General features: G+C 36.6%; 1 protein-coding gene across 1 annotated transcript in view; it reads left to right on the top strand.

Moving 5' to 3' along the window:
• SLC9A9 (solute carrier family 9 member A9) overlaps nucleotides 1–26,105 on the top strand; it is a 564,530-nt gene that overhangs the window by 29,677 nt on the left and 508,748 nt on the right. The window contains exons 3-4 of the mRNA XM_028099209.2: nucleotides 15,890–15,967; nucleotides 17,519–17,595. Coding sequence (XP_027955010.1) covers nucleotides 15,890–15,967; nucleotides 17,519–17,595 — 155 coding nt within the window. The remainder of the gene's footprint in view (nucleotides 1–15,889; nucleotides 15,968–17,518; nucleotides 17,596–26,105) is intronic.

Consider the following 26,105-nt stretch of genomic DNA (forward strand, 5'->3'; position numbering starts at 1 on the left):
GATTCTGTGTCTGGTGAGGGCAAGCTTCTTGGGTCATAGATGGCTGTTTTTCCACTGTGTCCTTACAAACCAAGATGGCTGTCTTTCCACTGTGTCCTTACATGGTAGAAACAGAGAACTCTCTTGTATCTCTTTTGTAAGGGCATTAATCCCATTCACAAGGGTTCTACCCTCTTGACCTAATCACCTCCTGAAGTTTCCACCTAATACCAACACCTTGGGGGTTGAATTTCAACATATGAATTTTTTTTAAAAGATTTTATTTATTTATTTGACAGAGAGATAGAGAAAGCAGGAGCACAAGCAGTGGGAGTGGGAGAGGGAGAGGGAGAAGCAGGCTTCCCGCCGAGCAGGGAGCCTGATGTGGGGCTCGATCCCAGGACCCTGGGATCATGACCTGAGCCAAAGGCAGATGCTTAATGACTGAGCCACCCAGGCGCCCCTCAACATATGAATTTTGAGGAGACACAAATATTTAGTCCATTATGGTTTTGCATCTAAACAGGCTGAATCCTATCTCTGCCATTTCTAGCATTGAGACAGTGGACAAGTTAACTTCTCATATTTTTGTTTATAAAATCTATAAAACAGGGATTAGTGATACCCACTTTAGAGGGTTGCTTTTCAAAATAATTGAGAAAAAGTTATGTTTAGTGTTAGGCATGCTGTAAATATTACTCTGCTTCCTAAACATCTGCCCTTGATGGGCATGGATTTCCTCTCTGGGATGTAGTTTGAGGTGGGCATGATGGAGGAAGTTTAGTGTTGTTTTTTAATGCACCATTTTTAAGGTGAATGCACCACTTGAAGACATATCATTTTAATTTTAAATCAAGCTGTTTGACATCTACTTTCTGCTGATTTCAGCACCTCTCCCACCCCATACTTTCTCAAGCATATCCACTATGACTGTGGTCCTTGCTGATTCAGCACTTCCTTGTCCAGCTTCCCCAGGTCAGTTGCTCCCTGGTTGAAGTCTTGTGATGGGGAAGCTGCACACACACTTCAGAGCTAAGGCCTATAAAGATTATGCAAACTGAGAAAAATTACAAGGCAAAAAGGAAAACTCTGTGGGACTGCAATGCTCCGGTATATTTTGAGGATTAAAAGGCACAGTTTCTTTAGCCTATAAATAAAGATTGGCCAAGACTAGGATCAATTCCAGAGTGGGGGTGGAGGGGGATCAATCTTGATGCATAAATTTTCAATTGTGTTGGATGTTTCTCCTTTTGCAATTCTTACCTGGGTATTGAGGAATGAATACTTGAGATGGGACACCAGGCCCTTCTCACACCCACTTGTTATTTTCCCTTCCCCTGCTGATATCAAGTCAGTCTTAGAATGGAGTTTCACTGTCATGTTAGTGCCACAGGTAGTGAGGGAAATAGGCAACCAACACAATGAAGAGCAGGCCCATATGCAGCCAATCCAAGTTTTGCGTAGTTTGTTAAAAGGCCAGGAATCTGGACATTAGGATCAGGAGTAGGAAACCATATAATTTGTCTTTCAAACTGAAACCCTTAAGAGTGAAGGGGAGCAGGGCACGATGAATAATTAAGCGAGGACAACAGGCATTTCCTGGAACTGTTCTGGTGAAACCAGGATGAATGGCTACCTTAGTAAAGAGTCACAGAAGTAATAGAGGTAAGTTTATGTGTTAAGAATCTTATGCAGAAACATAGGAGACTCTCTGACCATCGATGACTAGGTGCCATGGCAACACTCTGGAAAACCTAGGTAGGCTTTATGTATTTGCAGCTAATGAGGACATATCCAGCAGTGGAGTAGGTAACCTGAACCCAGGAGAATGGCAGATGGAGTACTGTAGTTAAGAGGGTAGTTCCTGGAGCCATATTACCTGGTTCAGATGCCATTTACCAGTGTGTGATCTTGGGTGAGATAATTAACGCCACTATGCTTCAATTTCCCTATTTATTTATTTATTTATTTATTCATTCATTCATTCATTCATTCATTCATTTATTCATTCATTCATTTCCCTATTTATGGGATAATCCTAACTACTCTGTAGGGTCATTGTGAGTTGCAAATGAGAAAGTACATGTAAAGTACTTAGAATAGTGCCTGGTTAAAGATACTACAGAACAAAACAAAACAAAGAAACAACTATAGGCCAATATCCCTAATGAACATAGATGCAAAATCCTCGACAAAATATTAGCAAACAGCATTCAACAATATATTAAAAGGATTATTCGCCATGATCAAGTGGGATTTATTCTGGGGATGCACATTGTTTAATATTTGCAAATCACTCAACGTGATACACCACATTAACAAAATGAAGGATAAAAATCATATGATAATTTCAATAGATGCAGAAAAAGCATTTGACAAAGTACAGCATCAATTCATGATTAAAAACTCAACAAAATGGGATTAGGGGGAACGTACTTCAACATAATACAGGACATATATGAAAGAGCCACACCTAACATCATACTTAACGATGAAAAAGGGGACCTTTTCCTCTAAGATCAGGAAAAAGACAAGGATGTCTACTCTTTTCACTTACATTCAACAGAGTACAGGAAGTCCTAGCCCCAACAATCAGACAAGAAAAAAATAATAATAAAAGGCATCCAAATAGGTAAGGAAGAAGTAAAATTGTCAATATTTGCAGATGACATGATACTCTATGTAGAAAACCCTAAAGACTCCACCAGAAAACTGTTAGAAGTAATAAATGAATTCAGTAAAGTTATAGGATACAAAATTAATATACAGAAATCTGTTACATTTCTTTTTTTTTTAATCTTTTGGAAATATCTACTTTATTGGGTTGTGTAATGCAATCAAAGATAACACAATTCTTTTTTCCTTTTCCTTTTTTTTTCATTCAAAAACTTAACAAATCCTTCAAGCTTATAATATTACATTTTGGCAAACTATAGAAGAAGCTCCATTATAAAGTCTATTTTGAAGCTGATTTGGGATAAAATCTATCAGAAAAGAAATATAAAGAGTGGAATTAACAAAGTAATGAAATACAGCAATCCAATTAAAATTAACATCACTTTCCCTCATCAAGTGGGAAAATGAAACAGTCTAACAGTTAGCTTACATTTCTAAATGAAATGTAACTAAAAATGAAGTAGCAGAAAGAGAAATTAAGAAAAAAAAATCCCATTTACAATTGCACCAAAAAGAATAAATTACTTAGGAATAAACTTAACCAAGGAAATGAAAGACCTGTACTCTGAAAACTATAAAACACATATGAAAGAAATTGAAGATGATGCAAACAAATGGAAAGATATACTATGCTCATGGGTTGGCTGAATTAATACTGTTACAATGCCCATAGTACCCAAAGCAATGTACAGATTCAATGCAATTCCTATCAAAATGCCAATAGCATTTTCACAGGACTAGAACAAATAATTCTAAAATCTGTATAGAACCACAAAAGATCCTGAATAGTCAAAGCAATCTTGAGAAGGAAGAACCAAGCTGGAGGTATTACAATTCCAGATTTCAAGATATACTACAAGATTATAACAATGGAAACATTGCAGTACTGGCACAAAAATAGACACATAGATCAATTGAAGTCCACAAATAAATCTGCATTTAAATGGTCAATTAATCCCTGACAAAGTAGGCAAAAATATGCAATGAGGAAGACAGTCTCTTCAGTAAATGGTGCTGGGAAAACTGGCCAGCTACCTGCAAAAGAAAGAAACTAGACCACTTTCTTACACTATAGATAAAATAAATTCAAAATGGTGTGAGACCTGAAACCATAAAACTGGAAGAAAATTTAGGCAGTAATCTCTTTGATATTGGCCTTAGCAATATTTTTCTAGATATGTCTCTTCATTCAAGGGATACAAAAGCAAAGATCAATTATTGGGGCCTACACCGAAATAAAAAGCTTTGCTCATCAAAGGAAACCATCAACAAAATGAAAAAGCAACCTACTGAATTGAAGAAGGTATTTGCCAATGATATATCCGATAAGTGGTTCATATCCAAAATATATAAAGAACTTATACAACTCAACACCAAAAAAACCTCAAATAATCCCATTAACAAATGGGCAGTGGAACTAATAGACATTTTTCCAAAGAAAACATACAAATGGCCAACAGACACATGAAAAGATGCTCAACATCACTAATCATCAGTGCAATGCAAATCAAAACCACCAGAAGCTATCACCTTATACTTGCCAGAATTGCTAGAATGAAAAAGACAAGAAATAGCAAGTATTGGCAAGGGTGCGGAGAAAAAGGAACCCTCATGCATTGTTGGTGGGAATGTAAATTGGTGCAGCCACTGTGGAAAATAGTATAAAGGTTCCTCAAAAAGTTAAAAACAGAAATACCATATAATCCATTAATTAATTCCATTACTGGGTATTCACCCAAAGAAAACAAAAACGCTAACTCAAAAAGATATGTGCATCCCTATATTCACTGCAGCATTATTTATAATAGCCAAGATATGGAAGCAACCTAAGTGTTCATTGATAGAAGAATGATTGAAGATGTGGTATCTATAGAGAGAGAATAGAATATTACTCAGCCATTAAAAAGAGTGAGATCTTGCCATTCATGACAACATGAATGGACCTAGAGGGTATTATGCTAAGTGAAATAAGTCAGACAGAAAGAGACAAATACTACATCCCACTTTTTTTATTATGTTATATTACATAATATATTACCATACATTACATCGTTAGTTTTTGATGTAGTGTTCCATGATTCATTGTTTGTGTATAACACCCAGTGCTCCATGCAAAACGTGACCTCTTTAATACCCATCACCAGGCTAACCCATTCCCCCACCCCCCTCCCCTCTAGAACCCTCAGTTTGTTTCTCAGAGTCCATAGTCTCTCATGGTTCGTCTCCCCCTCTGATTCCCCCCCTTCATTCTTCCCCTCCTGCTACCTTCTTCTTTTTTTTTCTTAACATACATTGCATTATTTGTTTCAGAGGTACAGATCTGTGGTTCAACAGTCTTGCACAATTCACAGCGCTCACCATAGCACATACCCTCCCCAACGTCTATCACCCAGCCACCCCATCCCTCCCACCCCCCACCACTCCAACAATTCTTAATCTCAGGAAACAAACTGAGGGTTACTACATCCCACTTTTATGTGGAATCTAAAAAACAAAGAAAATGATCAAACAAACAAATAGAAAAGATCCATAAATACAGTGAACAAACTGTTGGTTGCCAGAGGGGAGGTGGGTAAGAGGATGGACAAAATGGGTGAAAGGGAGTGGGAAGTACAGGTTTCCAGGTATAGAATGAATAATTCATGGGGATGAAAGGAACAGCATAGGGAATATAGTCAATGAAACTGTAGTCGCGGTGTATGGTGACAGAAGGTAGCTACTATTGCGGTGAGCATAGCATAATGTATAGAGCTGTCCAATCACTTTGTTGTATTCCTGAATGTCACATTGTTTATCAACTATACTTCAATTAAAAAAAAAAAGAGTAGTGCCTGCTCATAGTAAGTGTTCAAAGTATATTACCTATTCAGCTTTGTTAGCATTATTATCAATAAAGCAGTGGTAAGGCAGGGTTTAAGTCTAAGTCTTACTACTTACAAGGTGTGTGACTTTGGGTAAGTAAGTCACTTAACTCTCTGAATCTTGGTTTCACCTCTGTAAAAATGGGTGTTCAGAATACTTACTTCAGAGGGTTGTTGTGAAGAAAAAATGAGAGACTGTATGTGAAAGCACCTTTTCAAACTGCAACAACTTTATGGAAATGTCAGTTGTTATTTTTATTATTAACTATTATTATGATTAATTATTAACTATTAACTATTATTATGATTAATTAACAAGTGGTAACTGTAGCAGTCTATAAGTGAGGAAGACAGACTCTGAACTTCGGCCCTCCCTAAATTATAATGACTGTGCATTCCCTCTTCCAAGGTAGTTTATTATTTACAAAGACTTTTCTTATTGCACTGTCCATTTCTCTTTTTTTAATTATTTTATTTGAGAGGAGTGTGTGCACAAAAGGGGGGAGCGCAGAGGGAGAGGGAGAGACAGACTCTCAAACACACTCCCTACTAAGTGCAGAGCCCTACACAGGGCTCAATCCCATGACCTCAAGATCATGACCTGAGCTGAAACCAGAGTTGGTCACTTAACCAACTGAGCCACCCAAGTGCCCCTGCACTGTTCATTTCAATCTCATCGTTATTCCATGGGGTGAGCAGATATTACCCCCATGCTTCAGCTTAGGAAACAGGTTCTGAAAGCTTATGTGACTTGATCAAGATTGATCTGTGACAGAACTGGTTTCAGGACTGTCTTCTGACTCAGAGTTCAATGTTCTTTTCAAAACTCCCTACTGCCAAGTTAAATATTTAATTTTAAAAATGTTTTGTTGTTGATTCTCCACCTAATTTTGCCTGGAGTTGTAAACACTACCTACCTCCAGTGAAATGCCAGTGTTTATATCTGTGACTTTTGCATGTATGATGTTCAAAGTGTATTTCTAACTTCCGGAATTTTACTTACTTCAAAAGTGAACATAATTTTGTAGTATAATATTCTCATAATTTCTCAGTGATAACTTATGATTATTAAAATTTTCTCTCCTATTAAAAGTTCTCCTTTTGCCATTTCTCTGTAATTTAGTTCTGCTTCTACAAACTGCAGTGCAAAAATGCTTATATTTCAGTGGTCCACAATTTTTAACCATTAGCATTCATAATACCGGGTATTCTAATTGGGGGGGGAGGTATTCTCAGCTTTCCAGTAATATTGGAAAAGAATGAAAATAACTCAATAGATTGGACATGAAGTGGGTTAACTATTTAAGGAACACTTATTGCTCACTTGCCTGATTCTGTATCAGGCCTTTTAGATATTTTATCCTACTGAAAAATCATAACAAATCTGGGTCCTCAATTCTTAATTTTCCCTCACATAATATTTATCACCTTTTATTATCCCCTAATCTTTATAAAGGTTCCATTTTATTTCAAATGTTCATAATTCTAAATGATAACTTTACAAGATGTTCATTTGGGAAGGACTGGAAAGATGGGTTTATTTTTCCTTTAAGGAAGAATTCAAATAATCCTACAACATTATGCAACCACTATAAATTAAATAAATTTCTATCTAGTCTTTTTACATATATTTTTTTCTGTATGGCTGAAATCAGATGGTCTCTAAAACTTTGTAACTTACTTTATTTATTATCCTAAACTTACCCTTTCCTCAGGCTTTTAATAAAAATTCAGGGTAATGGATATAAATGTGCTTGAGTTTTGAGTTGTTTCTAAATTTTCGCTAATGTAAATAATGCTTCAGTGAATACCTGTGTATATAAAGCTGTTCTTATATTTGAATCATTAAATAGGCTATTGAGTAATAGATATCAAATATTTATTAGAATGAATGTCTTATGGATCTTTGAAAAAGCACTGGACAGAAGAGCCAACTGAAATCAGTGGGAAAAGGATGAACTACCAAATACCTATGCATATTTCTGGGAAAATTGGCTGTCCATTTGGAAAAAAAGAATTTGACTACTATTTCACATCATATAATGAGTAAACTTGAGATGGATTAAAGACTCAATTATAAACAGCCAATTATTAAACTTTAGGAGAAAATATATTTATGACATTAGGACAGGGACAGGTTTTTTTTAAAGAAGTTACTAAAAGTGGAAATCACAGGTAAAAATGTAATAAATTTTACTACATTAAAGTAAAAAAAGTTTTTGGGATGCCTGTGTGGCTCAGTCAGTTAAGTGGCTGCCTTCGGCCTGGGTCATGATCCCAGGGTCCTGGGATCGAGTCCCACATCGGACTCCTTGCTCAGCAGGGAGCCTGCTTCTCCCTCTCTCTCCCTCTGCTTGTGCTCTCTCTATCAAATAAATAAAAATCTTTAAAAAAATAAATAAAATTTAAAAAATTTCTGCATGAGAAAGACCAGTAACAGCATTAAAAGACAAAAGTGAAAACTTTAAGGAGATGACAGAATAGAAGAATATATTTGAAATATAAATAACCAAAACATAATAGTAACAAGATTTTATGACGAACTAATTAGCAAGAAAAAGTCATAGTGGGTAAAGATAGGATCCAAAAATTCACTAAAGAGATATCACAAAAGATCAATAAACAAGGAAAATATGCTCATTTCATTAGGGATATGCTCATTTCATAAAGGGAAATACAAAGTAAACAATAATGTAATAGCAGCTCATACTTATCCAACTAGCAAAAATTAGAAATTTGTGTTGGCCAAAGTGTTGGCTACAATGTGGGGAAATACTTTTATACTCTCATGTAGGAATCAAAATTGGTGTAACCACTTTAAAGTATTTGCCAATACATATTAAAGTTGAAGATTCATACACCTTATCATCCAGCCCACTTCTAGGTATTTTCCTCTTGTAGGGAATCTGTCACATGTATGCACTTAAGTACAAGGATATCCATTGCATTTTTTTAGTAATAACAAAAAATAAGAAATAAACTAATTGTCCTAATTCCCTTGTTGGAAAAGGGAAAAAACAATGATGATACATTTACCAATAGAACACTATACAGCAGTCTAAGTGAATGGACAAAATCCGCATGTATTAATATAGATGAGCCTTTAAAAATAATGTTGAATGTAAGAAAGGGAATGCAAAAGGATATTTATGGTTAAATTTCTGTAAACTTTTAAAATACACCAAATGCAATATAGTATTTATATGTATATTTTCTGTAAAATTAAAAAAATACTGATTATATATAATATTCTATACTAAAAATAATATCAATTATTGCTTATGGACACATATATGTGAAGCATCAGAACACAGTCATGGAAAGAAAAAACACTTTCTAACTTCAGAGTATTGCTTACTTTGAGGGAGAGGTGGAGGGAATGACTTTAACTCAGACATCATTTAAGATGTTTGAAGCAAAATTAAGACATAAATATAAAAGAGAAACAGCTGTGGTTTAGGATTTTTAAGCTCAGTGCTGCCTCTGAGTGGCCCACTGACCCTCCACATGTTCCTTAAACTTTCTGGGGGACAATATTAGGTCAGGGCTTGAAACATTTTTTAGTAGAGGAACGCTTCATTTAAAGAAAATCTGACACTTCTTCACAATGTGTAAAATCAAAACTGCTCAGGCAGAAACGGGAAGGCAGATGCAGGGCAGGCGCCAGAGTAGTTGTTCTCACTTCCTGCCAACCTGCCCCCTTCACGCAGCCCAGGCATCGGCAGAGATCAGTTTGCAGACCCCAAGATCAGGTGACCTCCAAGGTAGCTTCTCCCTCTGACAGCCTGTGTGTCTGTGGTATTAAGCACTTCTTAAATATCAGCCTACATGAGGTTGAAGCTTATATGCTTGCCACATACAAGGGCTCTGAAAGAAACATCTGGAGGAATGGAAGAATGCTTTTTACTGTGAATAACCATTTCGTAATGTGGCTGTCCCACAGATTTGAATGTCAAGGGTAGGATTTCTCCCCATTTTTAAGAAAACATGAATTATCTTTTTGTTGCTCATGTCACTTCCTTACCTCCCTAAACTTAAGCCCTTGCCATTCTATGTTTTGGTCTCCTCTCCTGCCTCCTTTTCTTGTGGTCTTTGTCTCTTTGTTTCCTCTCTATTTCTCCATCTCATCTACCAGCCATTTATCGGGTTCCCAAAGGAGCCCACCAAACCTCTCAAATGAGAGGCCGAGAACCCACTGCTTCACTTTTTCATCACTCACTTTTCCCTTAACTCTCTGTACCCACTTCTGGTTGAAAATCAATTGAAAAGGATCAGCAACCACTTCCTAATTATGAAACCCAAAGGATTTCTTCTCAGCTCTCAAACCCCTTTTTGCAGCCATGGACATCAGAGTTGGATAGGTAGAGTCAGCTGCTCCGCTGCTGTTCCCTCAGTCAGCCAGGTGCTAAACACAGGTTTAATGCGGGGTTTTTCATTCTTGTTTCTCTCTCTACTTATTGAGTTTCAGATACATAATTAATAATTGAGAAATGTATGTCCCAGATGTAGTACTAAGGAATTATTCTGAAAAAGAATTATTTATCTTAAGTTCCAATTTAACTGGTCATCCTATATTTTAAGTGGCTAAATCTGGCAGCCCTGAGTTAGAGAGTAGTACCTCCTTCTTACACTACACTTCTTCCTCTCTTTCTGTGGCTCTAGCTTCATTCTCTCCCATTCTCTGGTTATTTCTTCATTGTCTCCCTCCCTGGTAGTGCTCTTCTTCCCAATTCCACGATTCTTTCCTCGGTCCTCCTCTCTTCTCTATGATGCTCACTCTTTCAGAGATCTCAACTAAACTTGTCAAATCATTTCCTCTATGCTGATGATTCTGGATCATTTCTCCTTGGTCTTGACCTTTCCTCCAAGCACAGATTTTTTGAGTGTCTCCCAAACACCTTGGACTCAATGAGCAAAGGTGTCAATTAGCCCTCAGCTTTTCTGACCTCTCTTAATCTCTGCCACATCAGCTCCTCCCCAACCACGTTCTCTCAGTAATTCATCCAGGCAGCAAAAACATAGATTTCTTTTGGAGTTTTTCATTTTTGCTGCTCTATTTTACCTGCAAACCCTGCTAATCCTCTTTGTCACATGCCTGGCTTATTCTAAGTAAATACTTGTTGAATGAATGCATGTCTCTTGGGTTTGTTTCTTTCTTTCCATTCTGTCATGGCCACCTGAATTCACATGATCATTACCTTGACTCATTTTGGTAATTGCAGCTTCACAAGGGTTTCACTTCATTCAGGCCAGTCTTGAGGCCCCTCCAAATTAATCTGCCCAAGACATCTTCTTAAAAAAAAAAAAAAAGACTTTATTTTTTGAGTAGGTAATACATTCACATAGCTCAGTGTTCAAAAGATACAAAATAGTAAGTTAGAATCTTGAAGAGGTGATTCAATATCATCTCTTTTCCCTATTAATTACATTTATTTTATAACTGAGACATAGGTACAAAAGTGAGAAAGACGGAGATCAAAAACTAGTTGAAATAGTGAGAATTGGTTTTTGAGTTGGCTTGCTCATCTTTCTTTAGAACTAGAAAGACTTACATACCTAGCTACAGACTCAGCTGGAGTGTATGTATGGGCCTTCCTGCTGGGCTTTGCTCTTATAAAGCTTAGGGCTGGGTGGAGCCAGGGACATCTACTCTCAGCAAGCAGGCTGATTCCAACATGGAGAGAGGACAGCACTGAGCTGCAAACACTCAATTCCTTTTTTCCAACTCAGTAATCAGAGTAGTCACTCTCTGTTTCCTGGGGTGAGTGAGTGGAAGGTGGGACCGGGGCCAGGAGTGTTAAATCCTGCACAGCACTCCTCAGCTGGTGTGCTGATGGGTTACAGGTGTGCCATGACATTTCAATCCCCTCATCCTTGGGCTAAGGATGGTCAGAGGCCCAAGTCTAATCCTTTCAGTCCTGCATAGTCTTACCAGGACCCTAATTTTTCCACAGTTTACCCCCATTGACCCAATATAATCATTTTCTGTGTCATGATGGGGAGAATGCTGGGATGTACTGTTCTAAGCTGCGGTCATCTCTATACTTATAGATATGAAGCCAGGACAAAGGTAATCACCTGCTCACTAAATATACAGAAAATCCTTCCTCCAACTCCTACCTTTCTTTTCTGCTACCAGTTTCTCTTTCCTAGCCTCACAGGAGGCAACCAATAGTGTGTGTGTGTGTGTGTGTGTGTGTGTGTGTGTGTGCGTGCGCGCACACGCATGCGTGTATGTGTGTGTGTATATATAAATATGTATATATTTACATATATATGTAAATATTCTGCATCCCCTTTTTTTACACAAATCTTGGAATAGGCAAAATGCCTTAACAAACTATCCCCAAATCTCAATGATTTAACATGATAATGGTTTATTTCTTGCTCATGTTCCAATGCAGTATGGCCTTTGGGCCAGTGAGGGGAGAACTATAGTCTTCTCCAGTAGCCATTAATCACCCCAGCTTCTTTTAACCTACTGGCTCTGCCAGTCCCTAGGGATTTAAGACCTCTGCCAGATGTTCTATATGAGCTAACAAAGAAAGAGCATGAAAGACTTAGGGGGTTTTCAGGGACCAGGCTTGGAAATAATTTATATTCCTTTTGTCCATATTTAATTGGCTAGATCTCTGTCATATGACTACAAGAAATGAAGTCTAGGTGTCTGACAAGGACAAAAACGAAATGGGGTATGGTGAGCCCATAGCAATCTTTGTTATATGCACCAGACATGCCGATCTTACACTTTACTCTTTTGACTTGACAACAAATTATAGAGAGCAACCATTTCAATGCATAGACAGTTTCCCTGGCCTTTCTAAAAGTTGTATAGTATTCAGTTGTATGAATTACACCATAATTTATTTAACCAATTCATGATTTAATTATCCCCCCAATTTTTTTTCATTCTTTCATCTGCAATGAATGCTCTTATCCTTATGTCATTCCATACATGTCCAAGCATATCTGTAGGATAAATTCTCAGATGAGATATTGCTGAATCAAATGGTAAGGACATTTAACATTTGGATACCTATTGCCAAATTACCCTATTAAGAGGTTATACAAATTTCTCTTCCTACTGGCCACTTTATTGTTTAATCCTATTTGTATAAACCATTTCTACATTCTCCATGTTTGAATGAGTGTAGTTTAAATCCATCTCCACAGGGTCAGATAGAGCTCATCATCTAGGTAATATCCATCTGCATTAAATTCCTCCTCTATCCCTCAGGAGTTCTACATTGTCTATTTCTATTTCCCAAGTGTGTCTGGTACCTCCTATCAAAAGCATAACTTAGGGCAAAGGAAAACAAATGCACACTCTTGAGCTATCCCTAGGTATGTCCCAAAGCTGCCTACCCTGAGCCAGCCAAGTTTTCTTTGAAGTCTCCTATTTATAGTAAGAGCACATACGGACTTTTTGAGATTTTTTTACTATGTCTGCATTTATTTTAATATTTAAAATGTTTCAAATCATCTGCTATTGAGTATAACCGAAACTCCAGGAAGCTACCAGTTTCCTCTGCAGCTTGGTGAATTGGCCCACTGCTCTCAGGGCAGACAAAGGGTTATGTTCTGTATGGTGGTGCCCCATGGATAAGCTCCCTATCCATCCTTCAAAACCCAGTTCAGATGCTGCCTGGACATCAAGCTTCCCTGCAGGGTTAGCAAGCCCAGAATGGTGTTTCTGTCCTACAGAACTCTAAATTACAGCCTAACCCCATGCCTTTTACTGTGCTTGCACATCATTCCTTTCTTAGCTATAGCCTCCATGAATTCACTGTATCTATCATATATCTTTAAGTACTTTGTAGCAAAGAAGAAACTTATTAAATTTTTAATGAAAAAAGCATTGAAAATTATTGAACACATTATTGTGTTAACCACTTCTGCTTTTCCAAAGGAATCAGGAATTACCAAAATAATAAAATCTACTTCTGAGTCCCAACTCCTCTTAAACACTCCTACATCTTGTTCTAAGTAGTTATGTTAGCCAGCTGTTTCCTCAGAAACTACACATTTAGTCTGCCTATGAATATACACTCAATTCTCAGTGATATGCCTGTCACATTAACACTGAGCATGCCATTCATTTCTTCTCCTGTCTCTGAAAAATGGGGATAATTGCATTTGCCAGCTACCACTCAGGAGATGCGAAAATAAAAACTTCAGTCCCTCAGTTGTACTAGCCTGCAATTCAGTTGCTTTACTAGCTTATGTGGCTAGTGGCTACCATATTGGATAGTACAATTACAGTGTATTTCCATCATCACAAGAAGTTCTACTGGACAGGGCTGGTCTTTAAATTCTCTATCTTAGTGGACTAAGGTCTTTAGCTGAAATATTTCTAGCTTTCTGTTTTCACTTGTCTTAGATTTTCCCCCTCAAACTATATTGAAAAATTTTAATTGTTTGGGCCTTAAAAACAGTCTCACCTCCAAGGCCATGATTTGAACACAAAATTTGAGGAAAATGCCATGTGGAATCGCCATCTGGAGATTGGTACAGCAGCAGATCCTGCCATTTCTGAGAAATTGTCTGGGTTTGGAGTTACTCCCAGAACTCTGATTTAGCAGTTCCTAAGCTTATAGCAAGTCTGAAAGGAACACAAATCTGTTTTGTATATACAAATAAATCCTCGTATGCTACATGCCATTCTCAGCCTGCCAGTTTCATCTGGCTGCTCCAGAAAATATAATTCAATAGCACATTAGTTAACCTGAATGCAGGGAATGGGGCATTCTGATTATTGAAATGTTCTGGTTGAGTGATTAACCTGATTTTTGCAGAAAAACTGCTGAGGCAAGGGATTTTCTGTCCAAAATGTTTGTGCCACTGTACTTTTTTCTTCCAGATGATCACAGCTGCATTGCTTCATTCCTGCAACACTCAGAAATATATCTCTTTGCTAAAAACTTTCAAATATGCAATTGATATACTTTCAAAGAGACCTCATAAAAATAGATCAGTAATGGTATACAGATAATCTTAGAAGAAAGAACAAACTTAGAAGGAAACGTAGTATCTTTGCCCAAATTTTACACAGCCATAACCTTCAAGAGTTCCTAACAACTTGAAAAATATTTTATTTTCTTTAGTACTAAATACTTAAAATGCTTACTAGATGTTAGGCAGTGGTACAAGGGCTTTACGAATATTAATTGATTTAATTCTTACAACCACCTTAAAATTAGGTATCACATTATTATCTTCATTCTAAAGATGAAGAAACTCAGGCACAGAGAGCTATGGATGGGCCATAGTTGATCTACCTGAATGCTCATTGATAACAAGCGGTTGTAGCATCAATGGATGACTAAGTTTATGAGAAGGGACCTGGCTGAGTTAAGTGACTTCTACTTCCCGCACCCACCCCTTCCCAAATATTACATGAGTAATGTTGAGGGACTGTTACAGAAAAGGAGAAGGAGGCTCCAAAGTGCTAAAAGAGCACAGAAGTAACTGGGGAAATCAAAGTGGATTTCAGAGGGGAGCAGCTTCTGAGATCCAACATCAGAGATGAGTTAGAATTAAGGCAAAAAAGGGAGAGAAAATTAAATACTATAGTTGTGAAACCATGTATCTGAAAGATTTTGATGAGTACTGTAATGGTTAATAAGTCCTAGTGGTGAATAATGAATGACTTTGTGTGTGTTTGGGGAGTGGGGTAGAGAAAAGACGATGAGTCTCAGTGAGATTTTAAAGATTAAAAGAGTTTCTTTTTCAGACTTCCCAGCAAATAGTGGATATTTGATTACATATTTCATTTCATTGTGTTTCACACCAAGTAATTTTTTTTTGGCCAATTTTAACATTTAAGTAAAAGCCAATAAACAAATACTAGAAAAATCCATTTGCGCTTTCCAATATATTTTTCCACAGAGTCTGGAAAATACTTTAAACTCTGGAATGGGATAAAGTAGGGAAAACTAAGACCAAATTTTTAAAAATGTTTTATTTGGGAAAAGTTTAAATAAACTCCTGTCAGAAATGTTTGAGCACTGCCAGAAAATTTCTTGGACTGGAAAAAAATAAAATAGAATGAAAACATTTAAAATGTGAAAAGTAGACAACTAACCAAAATAAATGCAAAGTTTTCTTTGCCCAGAGGGGTTTTATTGAATTGTTGTTGTTATTAGCTATAAAATCGGGTATAGGCTTTACATTGAAAATATTATTTCATGGTTACATTCATTTATGAATTTCTAAGTTTGCATTTTTTCTTATTCTTATCTGTGCTGATTTAATAGCATGTTAATATGCCTCATACAAACTTAGCCAAGGTGACTATAACTGTATTGTTAAAGCACATTTTTTAGCGACCCAAAGGAACATCTTCCTAACTGCACTTTTATCTTTTCTGGCAGATGACATTTGATCCAGAAATCTTCTTCAATGTTTTACTGCCACCAATTATATTTCACGCAGGATACAGCCTAAAGAAGGTAAATAACACAGTGATTATTTTCTTCTTTTACCATTAAGCAGAGAATTGTACCAGCACTAATGAAAAAACAATTATTTTATGAGCTTATTTAATTCATAAGGATATCATTATCTTAGATTAAGTGATACATATTCAAATCTGACACACTTAGAATTCTTCTAAATCTGCTCTGCTCTGCATTGGCCATTAGCCACATGTAGCCGTTAAACCCTTGAAATGTGGCTAGTCTGAATGAAAACGTGCTTTAAGTGTAAAATATGCATTGGATTTCACAGACTTAGTATTTAAAAAGAATGTAAAATATCTCCATTATGTTTGATATTGATTGCATGTAGAAATGATAATATTTTGGATATATTGGGTTAAATAAGACATATATTATCAAAATTCATTTTGCTTTTTTTTAACTTATTTTAATTGGATACTAGAAAAATCTTAAATGCTATACGTGGCTAACATTATATTTCTATTGGATAATATTATTCTAGATAACCGTAACCAAAGAGTTACCTGTTAATTGGGATAGACACGGGGTTTATCAATCAGAGTGAAAACTCAAGATACCTTGCTAATACTCAGCTGTTGATGTTCACAGAAAGGAAGTCCGGTTTTGTAGCTTCTGTGCTCTTGCCTGACATTATTTAGATACCGTCTGAATGTGCACTTTTCATAGATTAGTAATTCCCTTAATAGTTTAAGTGCTAGCATCTCCTGTGCCTCAGATTGAGGCTCTGGTGTGTTTGAATTTTGAGATGCAGAGGTAGTACAGCTGCTTTTCTGCTGCCCACACCCCACCCCAGAGACTCCTGAGGCTCTCAGCCCTTTGGACTGTCAGCTCCAGCAGTCAAGGCTGCTTGTTCAGAACCGACCTGATTTTCTTGTGTACTCCAGGCTCCCTCTTGCTGTCAGTTCTAACTACTCAGCTCCCACTTAGAGAACTGGAAGGGAGTTTTCCCAATCCAGCATTTGAGAAGACTTAGAAGGCTGGATTTCCTCAGTTCATCCTTCCTTATCCCTAGCCCTAATACTCGGCATCGTTTTGTGTGATTTGCTAAAATAAATTGTTGTAGGTGATAAAGTTTTGTTTCATCACACTCAGAAGAAATATAAGTCAGAGAGCCAATGAGTCAAAAGGCAACTAAAATCTTTTAGAATAGTATTTTTAAAATGCTAAATGGGTTCCATTGACAACTAAATTTCTTAAAAGCTTTGTCTTCTGTTAATCATTCCAGAGTCCTGCAAGGACATTGCCCCAGTTCCTTACTTTCTCTCTCAGGTCCAGCTGGTTTTGGCAGTCATTCTCTCCTCTCTACCCTGTCATTTTCTGATGTATTTGTTCCCACATTTCTCTGAGAAACCTCTGTCCTTTGCAGTATAAATAGGTTCAGCCTTATCTGTACAATAAGGCCAGGAACTAAGGCTCAAAAACAAAATTTGCCTACACAGTGAGGGAAGAGAGGGGCTGTGAAAGTGCATACATTTATTTTTATTTCCTGTTACAGTAACCAAATATATGAATGTACTATATGAAATATTCTTTTCTCCCCAGAGACACTTTTTTCAAAACTTAGGATCTATTTTAACATATGCCTTCTTGGGAACTGCCATCTCCTGTATCGTCATAGGGTAAGTGACATTCAGAGCTCAAGTTCCAGGTGGCTGTGGGGCCAGTGATCTGTGGGAGGAATCTCACTTTTCCTGGACTCACACTGACTGGGTGAATTGTCCACCTTTTTCTGTATATTACATCTTTACACATTTTTTTCTGACTCAATTCCAAGGTTTATATGTATTCTGACAAACACAAGCCTTCAAATCAAAGCAAACTGAAATTAGGTTGCTGGATTTTCTCTGTGAGTTTTGGACCTCTGCTTTGGGAATGTGGATAACTTGGCTTGAGTTATGTGAATCACAATGCATTCGCCCCCCCCCCTTTTTTTGCTTGAATAATGCAGGTAAACACATTACATTCTTTTCTCAACTTTTTTTGTAGGACCCTACCTGTATTAGACAGGAGTACAATAGTAGCTACATGTCAAGGGTTTGCTCTCTAGGGAAAGTTTATAGGAGGACAGTCTGAGACAGACATCTCCAAATATCAGCAGAGCTGTTTAATGCTAGGATGACTTTTCCTAGCTTATAGTTTCATTAAACTATAGCTTTTCTTCTTGATATACTATAGAATGCAGCTTTGTTCTTTTCTCCCTCTATTTTATTGGTTATGTTGCTAAGCCCCCAAGTCTAACTATATAGACTCTGGCTTGCAGCTCATCACAAAGCAAAATATGATATAAAATGGTGAAGCCAATCCAATTCACTCATAATCCTATCCAATACATTAAATCTCCACTGCAGAAAACATGTTCAGCTGCTATGACTATGATGGTGTGGATGTCTTAAATTGTCTGATACTGCCAACTCTACCCTTGAATTTTACTGCATACAGCTGTTATAACCCTAATGTAAGAAACTGAAGCTAAAAACACATGCTAGTCACTTATCCAGCTCTTCCCTTATGAAGTATTTAGTGTGTGTCACTGGAAGACTAAGGAGGTATCATTACTTGGACCTGAAAGCAGGGGGGTGGGTTATGTTGAATTCTCTGTTAAATTTTTATTGCTTCAAGCCTAGAATGAGTCAGACTACATTATATGAAAATGTCCAGCATAGTTAGGGCAGTGAGGAAGCTAAAGATTTTAGCACTTGAAGGTGGAGGCTTGCAGGGATATAGATTAAGGAGTCTCATTAAGTCTGGACACCTAAGAGGTCTTTAAACTGTGACTAAAAGGCAAACATGGATTTTATCCTTCTCAAGGCATGTTTAGAGGAGAGCTGTTCTATTCTGTGGGTATGCCATAACTAAATATTCAAATTTCAAAGCTGGCAAGGGCCTTCCAGATTTGTGTAATTAAAGAACCTTATTCTGAAGATGAAGAAAGTAACATCTTGAAAGTCTAATCAGTTGTCTTAAGAAATATATATAAAGTAGGGCCATGGTCAGAACAGAATTCAGACTTTGACTCCTGACTTAGCAGGTCTTACCATCATCCCCTCTTTCTTTAGCAATTTCTTATACATTCCTCTACACCGTTCATACACAGTGACAGACGGCTCTGAGATGTGTGGACTCTCAACAATGTTCATCAGTTTCTAGCAAATATTGATGGTTAGCAGTTCTATAATATGAGGATCTGAAATGTATAATGGATCTAAATTCTAAACTTGTGGACAATGCTGTTAAATTATGTAATAGTCAGTTTTCATTATTACCCTGTTTCCTTTGTCTAACTGATTTTAAGTATACTTAAGTATACATATTTATACAATATGCTTTCACCATCATGAGAATTCTATAATCTATTTTTGAAAAAGAGCAACAATGTAGTGTGTGTGTGTGTGTGTGTGTGTGTGTGTGTATAATTGACTTTTCTAAAAAAATTCAGTTCAGGAGATTTGGTAAAGTTCATTTACTAGAGTTGATAACCTCTTCTGATTTTAAGGCTGCAATCAATAATTTTTGATGGAAAGTGATTTGAACAAAAAGTATAGCCCTGGGAAAACTTTTAGAACCATGTGCTTTGTATGAACTGGCATTATCTGAACAACAAAAACTTGTAGGGTGCCTTCATAATGTGGGTCATTAAAGTATAGAAGGGATAGGTAGTTTAAAGATTTTAAGGTCTTATCCAGTAAAGTAAAGGAAACCATTAAAGAGCTTTAGCTTGATGGTGACAAGGTCGGATTTATACTTCGGGAAGGTCATTCTGGTTGTTGTGTGAAGGAGAAATTTTAAAGTGGGGAAAAGATGGCAGCCAGGGGACAATTTAAGAGGCAATTTCCATAAGCTAGGTTGGAATAATAAGGACCTGGCCTCAGAAAGTGGCAGTAAAGATGGATGTGGAGTCATCAACATGTTGAAATCCTGAGAGATAATGGGGTAATCAAAGGTAAGTGTATGGAGTGAGAAGGGATTTTCCTGGGCAACAGCACTATCTGAAGAAAGGGAAGAGATAACCACAAAGGACTAAGAAGTATTGGGCCCAAGATTCAGGAAGAAAATAAGCAGGACATGTGTCTGGAAGTCAAAGGAAGAGGGAAAGGGAGGGTAGATGGTGTCTAACACAAGGAGGTCAAATGGGACAGGAATTGGAGTATCCATTGGATTCAACCCCTTGGAGGTGATAAGAGACTTCACACTTGTCCTATGGGCAGAAATAGAGTATTGGCAGGTCCTGTGTGCTGAGAAACAAGAATTTATTTTTATGCTGTTGATCTCCAGATACAATTTCAGAACTTCTGAAGGAAAGGCACAAACTTGCATTCAAGCCAAACTGACACTTACGCAAGTTAGTGACTCTCATTGTACAAGTCATTCAAACATACACTCAAACCTTAGAAAATGAGTGGTTATGCTCTCCTGATAAATTAATAGTAATAAGAACAACACAACAAACATTCATTGAGTGCTTTATATGAAATATACCCTTTTTAAAAGTGCATGGATTATCTAATTCAATCCTCAAGATAATCCTATTAAGTAGATACTATTATTACCCTCATTTAACAGTTGAGACAGCTGAAGTTTAGAGAGAACACAGTGTAAGTAATAGAGCTGGCATTAGAAAATAAGTAGTTTGTCTCCAGAGTCAAATTCTCAATGCCAAAATGTGCTTTACTTCTGTTTATTATCATTACTAAAAAATAGAATGTAAAACATTAAACTAAAAAATAAAATTGAATAAATCAGTCAATATTCACTAGCATACCACAGTTTCTTCATTAGCCCCATAGGAGTTCTCACAGATATGAAAGATTTTTATTTGGGAATCCCATTCAAAAGGAATTCACTTTTTTGTGAGGAAAAAGGAATGCTTGGGTTTATGCGGATATATTCATACTTGCATGAAATGAGCAGAAGAAGAGATTCAGGACAGTCCTAGATTGGACTGAGAATAATTTCATAGAGGAAGTAGATTCTGGGTAGTCATTTAGTTGAAGGGGATGAGGTAGTTGGATTTTCCATGCCATCAAGTGCGTTAGTCCTGGTGGGTGTGGGGAACATTACGTCAGATTCAAAGCAGGAGAGCAGGTTTCTTAGAGCTGTATAAGAGAGTGTGGAAACTGAAATGCTGCCGAATCAGCTGACAGACAGCAATGAAGCCTGGCATCAGGGATTTATGAGAATGTGAAGGCTATGAAGAGTGATTATGGGACATGAATGAAAACTGAGCTAATGGGATGTGGTCTCTTATAGGTAAGGACTGGATCAAATCAAACTACAGGTTGGCTTTAGATCTGGACTCAGATGCTTTATAGGAATTGAGATCATTGGGTCCACTTGAATGAAAAGAATTCTGCCTTGTTTTATTAACCTCATGTCATTTCAGAAATCAGATGCAAACCATCTTTTATATTTCATGACAAAGTTTAACAATATCACTTCTGACAATAAAATCAGAGAAACTTTAGAAAAATTTTAATTTTAACTTTTTTAATGTTCTTAAAGAATTCAGCCACCTTTTATAGTCCTCTCCCCATCTTACCATTTAAGAAAAATATTAACTACATCTCTGTTTTTAAATAAAACCCATATATTTGAAATATTTCTTTATTCATCTCCTCCATCTTTGGAAGCTATTCCTTTATCTTTGGCACTATGTCTCTACCCTTGTGTATGACACAGATGTATGTATCATCAAAAGGACAACTTATCTAATGCTCACTGTCAACATATACATTTTGTCCTTAGAACTCATTAGTTTCCATGAGATATTTCTTTAAGAGTAATGAAAATTATATTCTTTCAGTTTTTCTGTAAGTGAGGAATTAAAACAAATTCCATAATTTCAAAAATACTTGGAGAAAGGGACATGGATCTAAATAATGAAGAATGGGGTGTTAATTTTAAGAATAACTTACTTTTTAAATCTCATCCCATGTGCCAGACACTGACCTATGCTTCTTACATTGTCTCATTTTATTCTCACAGTGTCCCTGTGAAATAGGTATTATTATCCTTACTTTACATGGAAGGATGCTGTGGTTGAGATTTGCCCAAGATTGCACAATAAGTGAATGGTAGTAAATGGCAAACCCAGTCTTACTTCAAAACACACAATCTTAGAATCTCCTTATCCTGCTCCTTTTCCTAATATGATACATTTCTATAGTGTTTTGCAGTTAGTAATTATATATGTCAGACAAATCATATCCTCAATAATTTCACATTGTTACATTTATCCTGATGGCTGACAATTATAAAAAATCTGAATATTTAAGAATGAACTGTAAATATAATTGCAAAGTAGAAATGGTACCTGTCTCTTCCTAATGGAGGTAGTTAGAGGTATGATATGAATTCATTTTACTTGGTTAGAATTGCTGGATTCTGGGTAATCTGCTCTGAATAACCTGGATTCATAAATGTGAGGTTGTTTATATTATTCATATCAACATTCCTCAGGAGTATTGATTTTCCTGTTGGGCTCCTTATATACACACCACAGAAGCTGAGCTTGACACTCTGCCCATCTGTCCATCAGGCATATGAGTGAAGGGCCTCATGGAAGCTCTTGCCCTGCCTTCTGGTATCATAATGCCTGCTGACCTGGGGACCTTTAGGCCTAAGTACCCTTGGCTCTGGTTCTGGAATTGCTGCTGCTCTGTCCTTAACTAGGATAAGGTATGGTGAGTGTCAGTATTCTCAAAATGCTGACTCCTAAACCTGGAAGAAGGAACACATTTGCTAGTCTGGAATCAAAACCTGAACAGGTATAGTTCCTAGATGGAGGCCAAGCCATACCTCAATTCCTTAAATTCTAGCCCTGGAAAGAGAATGACCCAGAAGAGAGTTCTTAACCCAGAAAACATGGATCCTGAGATAGTATAGAAAGACTTTGGGGAGGCAGTGAATCTCCTTAGATTCTCCATGTATTTTCATTGGAGAAAGTCTGCATAGATTTCACTGTTTAGTCAGACTTTTCTAGAGAATTGCAACCCACAAACACAAAGAACTAGTATGTTTTCAAGAGCCTGAGCAGAGATAGTTGGGATGGGAAGGATTTTACATATTATCATATTTAATTAGAACTGAAGAAGTCTCTAGGCTGTATTCAGGGTGATCATAAAGTCTGGAAATATGCATGCCATTATTTTATCATGTGCTATAATATAATAACAATAAACTAGTTATTAGGTGTTTATCTGTGTTCCCAGACTTGGTGGTCATCCCATATGTATACCTAAGAGTGGAAATGCCAGGTGAGAGGTGCCTGGGTGGCTCAGTTGTTAAGCGTCTGCCTTCAGCTCAGGTCATGATCCCAGGGTCCTGGGATTGAGGCCCCACATCAGGCTCCCTGCTCCGTGGGAAGCCTGCTTCTCCCTCTCCCACTCCTCCTGCTTGTGTTCTTTCTCTCGCTGTCTCTCTGTCAAATAAATAAATAAAATCTTTAAAAAAAAGACAAGGAAAAGAAATGCCAGGTGGTAGGGTCTATAAGTGAACATTCTTTTTTACAGAATAATGCCAGATCATTTTCCAAAGCAGTTGTACCAATTTTTCCTCTTAATTTTTTTGGCAATCTAATAGGCGTGAAATGAAATTATTATATTGTGGTCTTTATTTGTATTTCCCTGATTCTTAATGAAGTTGATTGTATTTTCATATGATACCTACTCAAACTTTTTCTTCATTTTCCTGCTAAATTGTTTTGTCATATTTTCATTAATTTGCCACATTTGTTTATATGTTTCATATTTCATTGAGTTGCCATGTTTCTTTATATATTAATCCATATTCCTATGTATGTTGCAAATATTTTCTCCTAGTTTGTGTCTTATGATTTTAGTTTGTTCATGATGTCTTTTATTGAACAGAAGTTCTGAAATTTAATGTAGTCAAATATATAAATTTTTTCTTTTATGGTTAGCATTTTTGTGTTTTGCTTAACAAAGCCTTTCTCACCCCAGAGTCAGAAATATATTTTCTTCTCAAGTGTTTTAGAGTTTTGCCTTTTACAGTAGTTTCATTTTCTGGAACTGATTTTTTTGTACATGATGCAAAATAGACAACCAATTTTTCTTCTTCAGATAGATGACCAATTATTCTAACATCACTTATTGTTTATTCCTGCCATTCCCCAGGATCTACTATGCCTCTTGTACTATGTGTTGTGGTTTCTGTTTCTAGACCCTTAATTCTGTTTGTTTGGTCTATAATCCATCTCTGCACTAATATCTCACTGTCTTAATTGCTATAGCTTCATTATAAGTCTTTGTATCTTATAGGATAAGGCAAAAAGGATGCTCTTCTTCAGGATTACCTGTAATTACTTTTTAACTTTTATAAATTTACTCTAATGTACATATCTAGGAGTATATAATTTTTAAATTTATAAATATATTCTTTATACTTTGTTCATGTTGGCATGCCTATAACTCTAATACTCTTTCTTAGTATTTTCCTTAGGAACCCACTTGCACATGTGCACTAGGAGACATATAAAAATATTTGTAGAAGCATTGTTCACAACAGCAAAAACTTGGAAATAACTCATATTTCACTAAAAGGAGAATGGGCAAATAAATCTATATAACATGATATTACCCAGCAGTAAAAAACAATGAAATAAAGTTGCTTTTGATAGTGTGGATGAATTTCAGAAACTTAATGTAAGATCAATAAATCAAGTCCCCTAAGACTACATGCAGTATGACAACATTTTTCTAATGTCCCTAGATGATGAAGATTAAACAGTATTAAGCATGCATACATGTAGGTAAGAAGGCATATATGCATCTGTGTAATAAGGAGGGAATTCAAAACAAAAATTCAGAGAAATGGTAATTTCTGGGGGAGAGGGAAAAGAATGGGATGGAAAGAAACACATAGAAGAAAGAAGCTATTGGTAATATTCTGGCTCATGGATTGCAGTGTGTTTTCAGGTGTTTTATATAACTTGCATATATTTTGTATATATTCTCTTGCATGTATCAATTATGTTAAAAAGAAAATAAAAGAAAAAACAAATAAAAGGAGTTATTTAATAGATTTACAAAACTCTGCTTGATAATACTGCTTCTTTCCATTTCTGGGAAACACTGATTCTTTTATTGTTTCTTTTTGTGTGTTTTAATAAGAACAAGTCAGTTTGGCAGGCAGTAGCAGTGAGGCAAAGGCGCCAAGAGTGTATTTGCCAGTATCCTCCTGGTTAATTCTTATCAACCACAAAACCCTATATTTTTCTTCTCTTCTCTCATTTATCTCCACCCTCTTTCTTCCTTTTCCTCTCTCCCTCCCTCTCCCTCCCAACCATGTTTTTCTCATTATCCCATGAGACAGTGTCTAGGCTGCTGCTCTCTGAGACTCCATTTTCAGTAGACTGCAAAACAGCAGAGTTCGGGGAGGCTGTGTTGAGTCAGACTGGAAGGCCCCATGCCTCCTCTGTGCATTCATTTATTCTCTGGATTCGGAGCTGGCACAGTAATAGCTGTCACTGGTGTCAAAGAGAAAAATAAATACACTGCTGCCCTGACACAGCCAAATAAGAAAAAATAATCTCTAATCTGTCAAGTATAGCCCAAGCTGCTTAGCAGTGTGGTTTCTCATCTCCATATCACAGCATGCATGGACTGTATTTCTGGCAGCAGAGAGGGGAGTGAAGTTTTTAATGAAAAGAAACAAAAGGTAAAAAGGAGCAAACTGTGGAGAACATCAGAGAGGTAGCTTGGAGGTAAAGGAGTTGTCAGAGCCATATGGATCTTTGCAAGAGTCACCAATTTAATGCATAGTTCTACTATCACACCCTTAGAAGATGTCAGGGATGAGAATGACAGAACAGGACAGAGAAAAATAAGTTCTGAAAGAATCAAAAAGGAAACAAATAAAACCTAACTCCAAATTAAGAAATGTTGAATGTCATGTAAAAGGAAAAAAATATGTTAGACTGTTAAGGTGAAAAAAAAAGTCTGCTAATGAAAGAAAAAAATGTATAAGAATAATTGAAACATACTCTTTCTGAGAAAATAATTTACCTGAGAAGTCTCATTATTAAACAATCTATACTAAAAGATTCTAGCTATGGGATTCCTTTTAAATGAATTATTCAAAGTCTTGGAATTATCCAGTTTACCTTCATTCT

This window comes from Eumetopias jubatus, unplaced genomic scaffold (assembly GCF_037043125.1).
Source record: "Eumetopias jubatus isolate StellerSeaLion01/CBP00866 unplaced genomic scaffold, mEumJub1_p1.0 scaffold_1, whole genome shotgun sequence".
NCBI classification, from domain to species: domain Eukaryota; kingdom Metazoa; phylum Chordata; class Mammalia; order Carnivora; family Otariidae; genus Eumetopias; species Eumetopias jubatus.